General features: G+C 27.7%; 1 protein-coding gene across 3 annotated transcripts in view; it reads left to right on the forward strand.

Moving 5' to 3' along the window:
• The first annotated feature begins 3251 nt into the window (after positions 1 to 3251).
• LOC100163158 (enhancer of mRNA-decapping protein 4) overlaps positions 3252 to 15267 on the forward strand; it is a 22209-nt gene continuing 10193 nt past the window's right edge. The window contains exons 1-17 of one of the 3 annotated variants that reach the window (XM_029492814.1): positions 3252 to 3700; positions 6389 to 6594; positions 6680 to 6906; positions 8870 to 9007; positions 9085 to 9306; positions 9380 to 9498; positions 9596 to 9779; positions 9836 to 10001; positions 10066 to 10290; positions 13054 to 13196; positions 13264 to 13344; positions 13504 to 13595; positions 13766 to 14097; positions 14170 to 14288; positions 14604 to 14769; positions 14826 to 14952; positions 15030 to 15183. In XM_029492814.1, the coding sequence (XP_029348674.1) occupies positions 3675 to 3700; positions 6389 to 6594; positions 6680 to 6906; positions 8870 to 9007; positions 9085 to 9306; positions 9380 to 9498; positions 9596 to 9779; positions 9836 to 10001; positions 10066 to 10290; positions 13054 to 13196; positions 13264 to 13344; positions 13504 to 13595; positions 13766 to 14097; positions 14170 to 14288; positions 14604 to 14769; positions 14826 to 14952; positions 15030 to 15183 (2727 nt within the window). In that variant the 5' untranslated portion in view covers positions 3252 to 3674. The remainder of the gene's footprint in view (positions 3701 to 6388; positions 6595 to 6679; positions 6907 to 8869; positions 9008 to 9084; positions 9307 to 9379; positions 9499 to 9595; positions 9780 to 9835; positions 10002 to 10065; positions 10291 to 13053; positions 13197 to 13263; positions 13345 to 13503; positions 13596 to 13765; positions 14098 to 14169; positions 14289 to 14603; positions 14770 to 14825; positions 14953 to 15029; positions 15184 to 15267) is intronic. The other 2 variants (XM_029492820.1, XM_029492815.1) reach the window with 2 other exon arrangements.

Genomic DNA, 15267 nt, shown 5'->3' on the forward strand with positions numbered 1-15267 from the left:
GAATTACTTAAATGAATTGCAATAATATCATAAAATATACTCAATAATAAACCTCATCTGTATCGAACTTAATTATAATTTATACTTTACAACTACATACTCAAAGCTTAAGAAGAGCACTTTCAGGTTGATGTCATGTCATATTCACGGACTTCGCTAAAGCTTTCGACAGAGTCGATCACCATATTCTTATGAATATTCTGTACAAGTCGGGATTTGATGTCATGGCTTACATCGCACCTAAAGGGCAGAGTTTAATGGGTCAACGTTTTTGGGCATACGTCCAATGTGGTTGAAATTCCCTCGGGTGTTCCTCAAGGAGGTCACCTGTCCCTTATTATTTTTTCACTATTTATGAACGGCCTAAAAATGTGATTGCTTCCTCCAAGTTCTTCATGATGTTCGCAGATGACCTTAAAATCTTTAGTCGTGTTCACACATTAAGTGACTGCCATTCTTTACAAAATGAGCTTAATTCCATGGTTTCCCGGTTCAATTCTATTGGATTGCAGTTAAATACTGATATATGCCACACTATGTCATTTTCTAGAAATCTATTATCAAATATACCTATGCCATCAATAGTTCAAGTCGGTTTCAGTCGGTTAGTATGAAAAATTATTAAAGAGTTTAAGTTTTCTGCTTCACTCAAGTCTATATCTACTGTTCCATTGATAGATCCCTTCTAGAGTATGCCTCAGTATTATGAGACTCCTGTACGACCCCAGTGGATTTCTCTTATAGAACGTGTCCAAAGAAGATTTTTATAAGCTCGTTAGCGTTTATTTTAAAAATTAATCATCCTCCTCACGACTTTCATCCAGTAATGCATAAGCTCTGTCTTGTCTCTGTAGCCGATAAAAGAGTTGAGGCTAACTTAATCTTTTTACACAAATTAATTGATGGATGTATTGATGCTCCTACCCTACTCTCTCAAGTTAGTTTTAAACTTCCATCCCGTCACACTAGGTCGTTCGCTCTCTTTGTTATTACTTCTCACAATACTAATCACGACATAACCAGCCAATAGATAGGATGATGCCTTGGTAATGAGCACCCTCGCCACCCTCACTTGCTTAATATATATTAATAAATACTATTATATTATATTTTTTTATATATCCGAAGAGTAAAGTTTACACTTCGGATATATAAAAAAATCTCTAGTTTTTGAAATTGTCCCTAAACAATTTCTTATTCCTTGTACTGAGCAGGAATTAGATACAGAAAGATTTAACACATTAGCTGCCCAATGAATGTACAAGGCAGGTGGATAACTTTTGCGAATTACCGCTTGAATCCATTGAATGCACCAGACATTGTAGAGGCACCATCGTATCCTTGTCCCCTCATATATTTCAAATCAATTCCAAATGCATGTAAACTATTTAAAATTATGTTTGCTAAACTTATACCGGTCATCTCTGTTGTAGGGACAAATTGAAGAAAATCTTCATGAAGTACCTTAGTTTCAATATTTAATTATCTTACACATAATGAAATCTGTTCTATGCCAGAGATATTTGCTGTTTCATCGGCAAGAATAGTGAAACATTTTTGAGAATTTACTCTTGTAACAATTTTTTTAAAAATAATTTGATTGCAAAATTCTATTATATCATTTTGAATTATAGGACTTATATACTTAATATTACTGGAAGATTCTAAAAATGATTTTAAGCCTGGATCTCCGTGTGCTCTATATCGAAGTATTTCTCGGAAGTTACCTTCATTTTTGTCAAGATGGACATCGTCAGCTTCTTCAATAGTTATTTTCCCTGAATCTCTATGGCATCTAAGACATTTCAATTAATATTGAATTCAATCTCTTTACTTTATATTTGAAATAACTATAATACAAAAATTGTATTTTCTAGGTCATAATAGTTTTACAATTAAAAATGCATAATGGATGATTATTTTAATCTAACGCTCATGTGAATATGTGATCCTAGTCTTAATACTTAAATAATAATAAAGCAACGAGAAAAAATTACTTAAAAATATTACGATTCTATAAAATTTAGATAAAGAATATTATATAATATGCCTATTATTATTTTAAAAATAATGTAAATAATAATGTTTTAATTTTAATGAATATTAATTTACGAATTATGTGCACTTGTGAAAAATGAATATTATAAATAATATGGGTACTCACCAATGACAATAATATGATAATATTACTATTTCACTGTATATTTTATATAAGGACATTTATGATCCAACGTATTAATATATTTAAAAAAAACATCATTGTAATATATAAATATATAAATATACACAAATTCCCGCTGGAAAAACAAGTAACACAGACACATGAAGGCACGGAGCCGCAAGATAAAAATACGGGCAGACGGACGACCTAACAAGTAATTTAAACCTTGTTAATTAAAGTAACACATTTCTAGTGGCTCCGGTCGCCACACTCAAAAAAAAAGGGTGTCCGGTAAAGTAACAAAATACCAAATATTTATCAACAAACATTTGAAATGCCTATTTGCTATAAATAAATTAAAATTAAACTAAATATTTAAAAAAATTGTTTGTGTATGGAAAATGATAATTTAAGTATTAATGAAATATTCCAAGTTCAAACGTTTAATAGGTAGGTACTTTTTGAACTGCAATAGAAATATCTTCTAAAGACGCTCATAAAAAGCATTTATGAAATCACACTCAAAATTTTCTTATAATTTATGTACTTAAGCAAGACTTAAATGGAACTTGTATTGCATTTTTAACTACAATAGTATACGGGTAACCGAATTTCATTTACAGAGAAAAAATACAATTTAAAACAGAATAAAACAAATAATAAAATAATATTATACCCATCGGCCATTGCTCATCAATTACCGTTCACCGTACACCCACCGTATACTCATAAAATTAATATTTTTTACTCTTAAACGCATTTCCTTTTAAATATTATCATGACTTTATGAGTACCAATAATACGCCATAGGTAATATACTTCGTTTTATTATATGCTCCAATAAACCCTGGTAATACACCAATACCTACGTACCTATTATAAAATATGTAGGTACTGTCATAATATTAATTATTATATTCTCGTGACGAACAATAATTATATGTATTTACTAATAAAGCCTTTGTTCAGAAACACAGAAAATTGCGCCGAACGGTTCGGCGTCGTCGCCGGTGGAGGTAGAGGCGTGGCGGTCATTGTCAGACGTGATTTTAAATTCGCCGCCGTAGCCGTCACGAACCTGGCGAGCAGAGTACATAGTATTCGCGTCCATAGAATAGAGATTATCGCGTCGCCGTCAGACATTTCATTTTATAGCGCTGCTGTCTCGTTTTCTAGTTGTTGTACTTCACAGTTCACACTGTATTTATTTTCAGCTAAGGCGGTTGCCGATTCCATTGTGTTTTTCCCAAAATTCTCGCCGTGTCCATTTCGCCGGCGGGACTTACGTCGTCTGTTGTCCGATACGATAAACGCATCGAGTGAACAATTGGTCAACACCACTACTACCGTTCGGGTTTCAACTGAAAATTATAACGTTTTTCGGCCAGTTAAGACTGGTAGTTAGCGTCCGATCTCATAGGTATCCACCCGAGTCGCAAGCACTCGGCGTTCTTGGAAAACTTCATTTTTTTCTAACCTGTCCCCCCGAAACCGATTCACGCCATCCGTCAAGATGACCGAAGAAATCGAAGAGATCGTGTAAGTATTCAAGTATTCTTATTTTAAGGCTAGCGTCGCTTACCGCCGGAAATCGATGTCGTTATTTTCGCGTTTGGTTAATATGTAATACTGAGGCCGCCGCTCGCCAAACAAATTTTGCTCGCGAAATGAGTTTTTATGGAATGACGGGTAGGCACGCGTTTTGAATAGTTAAATAAAACATGTCACCTGACGCTCTGCGCGAACAATGCCTATGATTGTCTTAGCCTTCATGCACCATTTGAATAGGCGGTACACCGCTTAAAATAAAATTGCAACTGGATTTCAATCACTGACTGTTGATTTTATATTATCACTGGGCTTAACGCTGCATCACACTTTCATACCTACATGAACGATTGTTCTATACTTTTCGGATTCATACCCTGCTATCTCTCCCAATATGTGGTGTACTAATCAACCGTGATGTCTATGATACAAATTTTATTCAATTCAGTGATTTTACATGAAATAAATATAAAAATAAAATTATTATGACGAGAAAAATTGAAATAGAGAACATTGTCAAGAAATTTGATCACTCAAACCAAGGTATAAAAACGAACTCTGATGTTTACTCAATATCTCTGACATGGTGCATCCTGATGCGATATAATATGAGGATCATTTTATACCGGTTTGAACCACAAATTTCTAGATTAATACATAAAATACGATAAGTAATAATATTTTAAATCTGCATATGGTTTTATAATTTATATTCGATCAGAATAAGATTGTAACGCTTTCACACATGCAGAGTGATCTACCGAACGGTGCCTGACCCCCCCCCCCCCCATGCGATGACTATATGTGCATTCTGTGATTGACCAATTGTCATTGTCGTCGGTCATCGGGCCCCTGTGCTAATGCTCTCACCGATGCTGCATTGTGGTGGGAATGCGCCGAAAAAGCGTGTTTTGGTCAGCTGAGGTTTCAATATTATTCTGAATAGAGTATAGTATTTTAGTGACTAGTTGTTCCCATCCGATTGTTTGTTTTTATATTCAGTACTTTCCATTTATATTTATGTCGGTATTATATACCTACACATTTTTAAATTGTATGTTAAATAAAAACTTTTAGTTATTTATTTCTATTTTTTTTTTATACATATTTTAGCCAAAATAACATCATATTATAATCACTTTTTCATTAAAAAAAAATACATGAAACTCTACCCTAATAATAACTATTATGGATCCACAAAACATGATATCATATGGGAACAAATCAAATATATTACCAGTTTAATATAGAAATAATAGTATTTTAGGTAGGTAAGCAGTAGGTACACAAATTGGGAGTAGACTTTATATCGGAAGATATATTATTATATGGAAAAAACAACACATTCTTTTCATTATTTAATTATTACTGTTTCAATTATTGTAATATTGAAATGTATTGTGTTAAAAGTATGTATCATCTAGGTGTAGGTAATAAGCAAAACAATTAAAAGTATCTATTGATACATCTTATTTTTGGATAAGTTCTGTTAATAACATATTTTGTACCTATGGATTTATTTGTTTATGCAAATACATGTACACAATTGGTTAGCACATGTATAGATGATAATATAGGTAAACTAAAGTACTTTTATTTAAATATTTTTAAACAGTTTTATTACCTATGATGAATTGATATCTTACGGGTTAGGTTAAGTCGAGGGTTAAGTATATTGTGTAGGTATATAATGAATAGTTATTAATTAGTTTAGTACAATTTACAATAACCAAAAAAAAATCTCTATAGTCTATATATTATTGTGTCAACATTATTATTATTTATTGTTCATTTTGCAAGAAAACCTTGTACCTAAGTTGTAAAAATGTTACATAACTCATAATTTCTTAAAATTAACTTTTTATTCAATTTTTGATGGATAATGAAAAATGTTATCTATCTTAATTTATAGTTCTAATTAATTTTTGTTCCTATATATTTAAATATTTTATAGATACTAGCAAGTATTTTCTTCACGTAGGTATTGATAAATAATATAATATTTATCTACACTAATTGAATATCTCAGCTTCGCCCGTGTGCAGTTTAAGGTATTTGGATGCAGGAAGTGGTATTTGGCTTGTATATATATTATATACAGGAAGTAATACAAAGACCTGACAGATAAAATACATTTTCGAGTAACTTTTGTTCTAATCAATATTTTAAAAATTTTTTTTTTATTTTTTTTTGACTTGCGCTACACATATGATATACCTACCTAAAATTTTTCAATTTTATTTTTTTAATACTGAAAATAATGATTGATAAAAAATTTAACAACTTTAATATATTCTTATGAATGGGCCAATACTAATACTGGTAATCAATATCACCTTAATTGGTATTGTCATATTAAACCAATATTTGAACACATACTGTAAAAAAATAATCATATAATTCAAAACAATTGAATCTGTATTGGAAAAATTATCAACAGTCAAACCATGGTCAAAATGGTCATGGACTTCAACATTTGTTAGCTTATTTTATCATCAGTGATTTATATACCTATTAGGGTTGTGAACGACCCATTTTGACTCACCCTTATTTCCTCGCTTATTTCCAAGCAATTTTTTTAGTTAAAATATTGTATATAATGATAAAATTATCTTTATTTATCATTATTTTTTTTCTTGTTTTGTTGGTAACTGTTAATATATTTGTTGTAATTTACAGAAGATTCATTGGGGATGAAGAATGTACTCACACAATTCATAGCAACTCTACTAAAGTTTTTTCAAGTCAAGGATCTCATAACAAAGGAAGTTCACAATTAACACTTAAAAATTTTGTTAATTTTAATTGGGATCAATGTTATTATCTTGGGCAATTGATTGCCTTGCATATAAGTGAGAAGTACATAGCTTATGGCTTCTCTAATAGTAAGTTATCATCAACTACAAATTATTTAATTTTTGCAAAAAAAAATATTTCCTTTTATTTTTTATTATTATTTTTATTTAATAGCGGATACTTATGAGGGTTTAGTTCGCATTGTCAAAACAGAGAGTAATGAAAGAGCATTAATTAAAGGGTTGTCAAATTTAATTGAAGATATAAGTTTTGCTCATCTTTATGAAATAATAATGTTGGGTTGTATTGACCAATCTGGAACTACGTATGTGTATGTCATTAAAGAAGAGAGCTGTTCATCTCCGAAACTAAAAGCTATTCGAGTTTTTCAAATCAACGGGGTTTGTAAAAATGTTATATATTTAAATTACTACAATGCTTAAATATATTTAGTTAGGTTCATTGAACAATTTATTATAATATAATATTATGTGATAAAATTAAGATAAGTCATATATTGGTTATTAAATATTAATAAGGTACCAGAGGTTTAAAAGTATATTATACTTTTTTAGTTACTGTTGCGCAGGACCGGACTGGCCCAGTGGTCTACTGTCTTAGAAGACAGTAGGCCGCTGTACTTGGTTGGGTTTTTTAGATTTAACGGATCATGATTTTAATGCTCTTAGAATCATAAAAAATCAATCACGTTCATCATTAATCCAAGAATGTTTGGAAGCTTTTATGTTTATGTCAGGAAAAACATAAGTTTTAGAAAAGATTGATTTCCAAGATGTTTTGGAAATAATAAAAATTCTTCATCGCTTTTATTGAAATTGTTATCATAAATAATGGAATTCATTGAAATACATTAAATAATTTCTATATATTTTTTTTTTTTTAAAGTTATACATAATCATAATAATTGAAACTTAGTTGACTAAATTATTTACTTGTCAGAATGTATTATTATTTTGTGTATTGGTCAATGATATATTATATCCAACAGAAACCTAACCGAGAAAAAAAGGCCAAGTACCAGATCCCTCATAAAAAAGTCTGCCTATCAAAGTTGTGATACCTACATTTTGACTAAGTCTACTCTTTCTTTAATCAATAACCTTAATATACAACTACATTTATGTGCAACAACAAATCTCTTTTAATTTTGTTGCTCATTAGTATTGCCAGTTTCTTATTTTGTCTCTGGCATCGAAGACGACTGAAATAAATTTTAATCACTATTTGGTTATTTTTGCCGTGCACTCAGATAAATGTTATCATTAGTATTAGATAAATCAAATTTACACCCCCTTATATCTTTAACTAATGGCTGATTTTTATTCTTATCATCAAACTGATATAATATTTGGATTTAGCAGTTTAGCACCCTTATTAACATCTAAGTTGATGTATCATGTATACAAAATGCAGAACTTGTAAAATTAAAAAAAATGTTCATACTCCTACTCTATTTAAAGTGTCACTAATTTTGAGAAAATTGCAATTTTTTAGTTTTTCCCTTTATTTGCATTATAAGAATTAGCTTTGTGCCAAATTTCACGTTTCTACCTATACAAGAAGTACCTTATAACTGTAATGATTAGTCAGTCAGTTAGTAACAAAAATCCAAACTTTGAAGTTCTCCCTACCACTTAAGCTAAACCACTTCAGCTGAATATATTATGTTTAAAATTTCAAAAGTTTATCTTATGGTGAAGCAAAGATGAGGGTTTGAAAAATCAGCTGAAGCCATTTTTAACACCAATATTCCTGAAACTGGTATAGCTTAAATATAATAGTCAAGGCTAGAATATATTTTTCAATAAAATGTGTATGATGGTGAGGGGGGGGGGCATAAAATACATGAGTGTGTTCTACTTTATTAACTGTTTTTGCTGATGCAGTTATAGCTAAATCTTTAACATAATATAGGAAATATATATCCCTAGTATAGCTTGTATTTCCCTAGGTCGATAATTTGTTAACAGATTTAAAAGTACTGGTGCAAGAAAACACACAACCTTGCGGAGGACCATTTTTTAATTTTTCCATCAGCTTTTATTCTTGTAACTTTATATGATATTTTCTGTTGTGGTTCATTCGTGCAATTACTATTATCAAATGGTAGTCATTAGTTATTTTATATATCTTTTCCAATCTAGTATATTATATAGCTAATTATAAATAATTTAAAATTCTAATTAAATAGTTATTATTATTATATAAATGTCTGTGTCAAGTTAATTTTCTATAAAATAAATGAAATACATTTTCTAGGTGTTAAAATAATTATTAGCGTTGGCTGCAATCAGTCACGCAACGTATATAACAAATATTAAATATTTGATTTAATTTCTTTAGGATCCATCATATTGTTTTAAAAATAAATATCTGTTATCTTGGTGTCAATATATACCGGAACAGGTTAAGTATTTAAAAGAACTTGAATTTGAACCAACTTATAAAGGAAAAATGTTGGCAGTGGTTCGTGCTTCAGAAGTAAGAATAATTTATTTTTATCTTGAATTAAAAAATTATAATATGTTACTAATATTTTTTTTATTTATGTTTAAAAGGTTGAAATATGGCATGTTGGCGTTGCCAGCAGTTTTACAACTGGTCCAGTTTTTTCTAATATCAATTTGAATAAATCATTAGATAAAAATGTTTTAATTAACATTTCAAATGTAGTAATAAAAATCAATTTAAAAGAGGCTGATATTATTAGTTTATCATTTTCTCCAGATGGTTCAACTATATCATTAGCATTAAGTAATGGATCTATTTATTTCTATCAAGTATGCAATACAAAACTATTATTGTTTAAGTAAAAAATATTAATTTAATTTAATAATTCTGTTATTATTTGAGGTATCTTTTGATCAAATATCCGATACACCAAAATGTGTATTTACATGGCATCCTAAAGAAATATTTTTGTCTTTAAAATCTTTGGCATTTTTAGACAACCGTAAAATTATTAATGGAGAGTAAGTAATTTTTCAGTCTTAAAATATATATATATAAAATATTTTAAACATTACTAATGTTTTGAAAAAAATAATCGGTTATGTATAATAATTATAGTGTAGAACTTTGGAAGTATGTAGTGACTTTATCTAACAATGACGAAATTATTTTATGGTCTTGTGAAACATGGACATCTCTTCAAATAGTAAAATTTATTCGACCATTTTCAAAACAAAATCCCATGAAGCTGACAGTTGATGGGACTGGAAGATATATATTTTTGAGTGACATCGACAATAATGTATGTTTGCATTTATTAATTAAATTGTTTTTGTTTATTTGTTACTTAATTTTCAGTTGTTATATGTCATGGAGGTAGCTGATGAAATTCAGTCTGCTAAAAAAAACATAAAAATAGTTGGTATTACTGAAGTTTTGCTACAAAGTCCAATGTTAAACATGATAATTGTTGATGCTAAAGTTGATCATAATGATTTAGATATTACAGAGAATCACAATTCAAGTAATTTTTCATTAACATATTATATCATTATTAATAATGTAAATTATTTCATTTTAACTTACAGATAATATCTCAACCAGTTCTTGTAACTATACAACAGTTATTAATTTATTTGCAATACAACCAAAGTCACTACAAGAAGGACAATTAATTATTGCATCTCCAGAATTATCTATTGCGGAACAATATAAAGACCAGAATAAAATTGAACCTACCAATATATTTCCAAAACCACCAATATTAGATCTTCTCATTGAATCAGTTAATCCTATTACAAATACATCTGAAGGTAATTATGAGAAAATAACATAATTTTAATATGTTAGTTTTTATAACTAACTTTAGCAAGCTATAATATACTTAATAAAGTATCGCTTTAGCTAAAATGGTAAGATTTGTATTAAACAACTTTTTAGTTCACATGTTTAATTACATGGAGTTGTTCTATTTTGAAAGGCACAAATTATTTCCGAAATAATATTTAATTGGAGCGTATTTTACTTCAAAATAAAAATGTAATATTATGAATAATGTTTATTTCTAATCAGATCATTCACATAAGTCGATCTTATATTAAATTCATACTACAATGTTTTTGCTAAACAGATGTAAATAATTTTTTACTTATGCCTAGTCTATAAATATAATTTTTACTATTTTAATTATTATTAAAATTAAATAAACAAAACTCTATAATAGTTTTAAGCTGATCCCTAAAATAATTTAAATTTAAAATATGAATATAACTTCAAAAATTTAAAATATATTAAAACAAATCAAATTAAATTGTACAACTAATATAATATCTATATGTATAAAAATGGAGACAAAAATGTATAACAATTCATCAATCAAGAACGGCTGGTCCGTTATGGCTCAAATTTTTTTTAAGATGTTTGTAACTGCCAGGAGAAGGTTTTTAACGAAATAAAATTTTAGGAAAATCCACCGGAAAGGTAGGAAATCTCAAATCTGTATGTAAAAAATACAACAGTGGCGCTACAGTGCATTATATTATATTGGTTGCTATTGGTTAACCGGGCATGTTTGTTGATTTCATATAATATAATAATGAATCGCAGAATGTGTTGCTGAGCGCAATAATTCTACTGTACGTGTGTTGTGACTGAACTCCTAAATGGTTAGACCGATTTGAATGAATTTTTTTGTATGCGTTTGCGTTTATTCATCTTATTTTAGTACGGTTAGATTAGGATTTTGTATTAATTGATTATATCAATCCACCATAGGTAACCATACACCGAATATTAAATAACGAATTGAACAAAGTTTGCGTTACATATAGTTGGTGCACTTAATGGGTAACGAAGTGCACGGGTTCAGCTAGTTATATATATTTATTTATACTATATTATACAAATAAAAAGGTGGACAAATAGATACTGATCTGCTGTACAGAAGTTGTTTGTCATGTATGTCATTGTTATTGATATTCAAACGATTTTGAGGGGAGAAGGTGTGTCATCATAGAATATATTTATAAATAATCAAATTTAACAATTAATAATCTAGTAGCGTAACCATTTTATTATTAATAATTGTATAATATTGATGGGAGAAAAAAAAATTAATTTTATATTAATTACCTATATATTATATTACAAATATTTTAAAACAATGGTACGTAATTAATTTTATTAAATTATATTATGTCTAATATTGACAGATAATTGATCCCTTACAAAGTAAGTAAATGCAAGTGTAGGAAAGCAGACACTTAGCAATTCTAAGTGCGGTTCTAGTAAATAATGTACATATAAATAAGTTATAATAAAATACTAAATAATCTTAATATAATAACTTACAGTAGAAACCGTTTATGACGTTCAAGGGACCAAAGAAAATAGGTCATAATAACCGGTTGTTATTATAACAGAAATGACTAAATAAAAATTGTAACTTCAATACATATTATTATTATTTATTTATGTAATGTATAATATAGAAAAGAAGTAAATTAAAAAAAAATAATTATGTAGGTATTATTTAAATTATTATTTTTAAAGAAAATCTGTAATTTAATTTTGAAACTTGTTCCATTTTGTCTCAAGCTTTTCATATGTTAGAAATCGTAGAGTGATCTACATCTAATTCATTAGGTATGTGGGAATTTTTTCCACCTTTTTTAAACGAAACATGACATTTGCTTTTTCTTCAATTGTGGATTGCTTTTGTTTGCTCATTCTACAAAATATTTAACACAAGAACACAAGACACCTTTAAAATAAAACTGACGATTAAACAATATTGAAATTATCGGTATTATCGGTTGTAATAGTACCTTAAATAAAGTAAACTCATTATAGATAAAATATTTTTCTAATATAACCAAAAATAACCGTCATAACATCCGTATAGTCATTATATAAAAGTCATAAAAACCGATACAAATTAGTATATACAATATAGAAGTTTTGAAGGAACCTTTAATCTAAGGTTATTACACCCAATATGTCACTACAATCGGTGTCATTATAAACGGTTTCTACTATATTTATTTATTTCTAATGGTGTGCCATCAATATTAGGTGTATAACTGTTTTAAAATATTCAGAATATAATAGATAAATAATATTATAATAATAATATATTTTACTTTTTTCTTTGGTCCCTTGAACGTCATAAACGGTTTCTACTGTAAGTTATTATATTAAGATTATTTAGTATTTTATTATAACCTATAATATTATAATAATAATATATTTAATACTAAATTAATTATTTTTTTGTTTTTCCATCAATATTATATAATTATTAGTAGTAATAAATTTAATAGAAAATATTGCACAAAAAATCATTTGTTTGTATTCACTGTTCAAATTGCTGGGCAGGACCAAATTGATCAGTTAGTGTGTAATTTTCCCGGTATTCCATATTGCCTGTAATTTTTATATAATGCATGTAGATAAATTTATATAATATACACTAATACCTATATTAGTTAGTATTTTATGTAACACTTTCTAGTTACTTGTAAACTATAGTTATATATTTATATTTTAATTAAAATTGTATCCATGGTGTTTTACAGCTAAAGAATTTCAAATACATGAAGAAGAAAATAACATTTTGCATGATCTAAATCCATTGGAAGTTCATAGTATAGTAAAAGAAAAATTAAGATTAAAAGGAATAAGCCTTAACCAAAAAAGTATTCCTTCTAGTTCAATGCAGGTATGAAGTCGTTGGTTTTTTTTATAGCGTTATGATTTGTATCTTAAAAATATGTTGAATTTTGTAGATTCAGAATAGGCAAAAGAATAGTTACAACAATATACAACCAATTGTTGTTCAGTCATCAAATACTTATACCTACACACAAGTAATTATAAAACAAACTAATTATTATAATGTAAAAACTTTTAATTTATTTATTTTTGTGGATAAATTGCTCAAACCAAACTAATGTTTAGTTTTAAATTTATTTAGTAAGAGTTATATTATAAATGTAGACGGACTTTTTTTATCTGTACTATTTTAGGATCCTTTTGATTTGAACGAAGTTAGAGAATGTAGTCCAAGTAATAATGAAGTTCAGACTATTTTACAACAACATAATGATCAAGAATTACAGTAAATACAAACATATTATATATTAAAATAATTATTGTATTATGTAAATTATATGATTGCATTATTGTATTATCATATTACAAAATATATAATATTTAACATACTTATTATTATTTAATGTATTTATTTTTTCATCATAATTTGATTTATTTGAAAATTTTTATTTTTAGATACAATTATATGGAAACACACAATGATAATTTTGAAACTGTGAGTAATTATTCTAATGGAATTGATGAAAAAGAAGAAAGCAATTGTTATTCAAGCAATTCTGTGTTCAATGGTTCAGAGATCTCGACAATAAGACGACCTTTGGATAAGTCTGATTTAATAGATAATGGAATTGGTAGCCAAATAGACGATATTTTAACAAGTTTACAAGAGATGAACACACAGTTAAAATGTATATCAAAAAAACAAAAAAAAATTGATAATCAAATTAATGCCGTTATGTCAATAAATTCATCTAGTTTATGCGCAAATCTAGAACCAGCTCTGATGAGTAAATCTAAATGTAATTTAATTACTTGATATACATTAGCTAATTGCGTTTTTAAATTTTTGATTATTAAAGATATGGTTAAGAATGCAAGTGATCAATCACATCGGAAACTTCAAATGATGATAGACCATCAGCTAAATACCTCACATAAGAAAATAACAGAGATTGTCAAAGCCACAAACTCCAATAAAGTATAAAAAATTATAATTAAACAAACACTAACATTTTTAATAATATAAAAATAATAGCCAAATTAATTAGTCAAATAATTATAATTTATTAATTAAGCTGTTAATTATTACATAATTGTAATTTTAAACACATATATTATAGATAAAATTATGTAACTTTGTTATATTAATGTTAATTGAAAAAAAATTGCATTTCATTTGGTAGTATTTTATTATAATCTATATGATGGCAATACTTAACTTGATCAAAAACCTAATTCCGTTTTAGAGTTTCTAATTAATAATTATAAATTGTATTTATATTTATATTTTTAGGTGGATACAGAATTATTTACAAAATCTTTGGTTGCTTCATTGAATCCAACTCTTGATGCGATTCTAAAAGATCTTTTTATGAGTACAGTTATACCTAAGTTTGAACATGCTTGTTGTTCCATGTTCAAACAAATTGATGCGTCCTTTACTGAAAGATCACTAGAATGTAAGTCTATAAGAAAAACAAAGTAATAAACATTTAAAAAATTTTATTTTTCTTAGATCAAAACGAATTAAAGTCTCTACTTAATGAAGAAGGTAATATCAATAACAAATTAGAATATGCTTTTGATAAATTCAAAGGTGACATGAATAACATCATCAAAAGTACAGAGAAAAAAATATTAAGGTACCATATTTTGTAATTAATTGAGTACAATATAATGATAGTTCATTAATTTCTAATAATACATATTTATTGATTAGTACTCAAAATGATTTGCAAAAACAATTTTCAATTCTACTTAAAGAGAAGTCGCATGTGGAACCATCTATGAAAGACACTGATAATACTGCTACTCAATTTATGATTTTATGTGATATTATGAAACAGGGAGATTATGCACTGGCGTTTGAAAAAGTAAATATTTTATATTTTAAATTTATTATAGAATATAATATAAATAATAGCATTACGGCTGGGTTGCATGAAAAATATTGAATG

The sequence above is a fragment of the Acyrthosiphon pisum genome, chromosome X (assembly GCF_005508785.2).
Source record: "Acyrthosiphon pisum isolate AL4f chromosome X, pea_aphid_22Mar2018_4r6ur, whole genome shotgun sequence".
NCBI lineage: Eukaryota > Metazoa > Arthropoda > Insecta > Hemiptera > Aphididae > Acyrthosiphon > Acyrthosiphon pisum.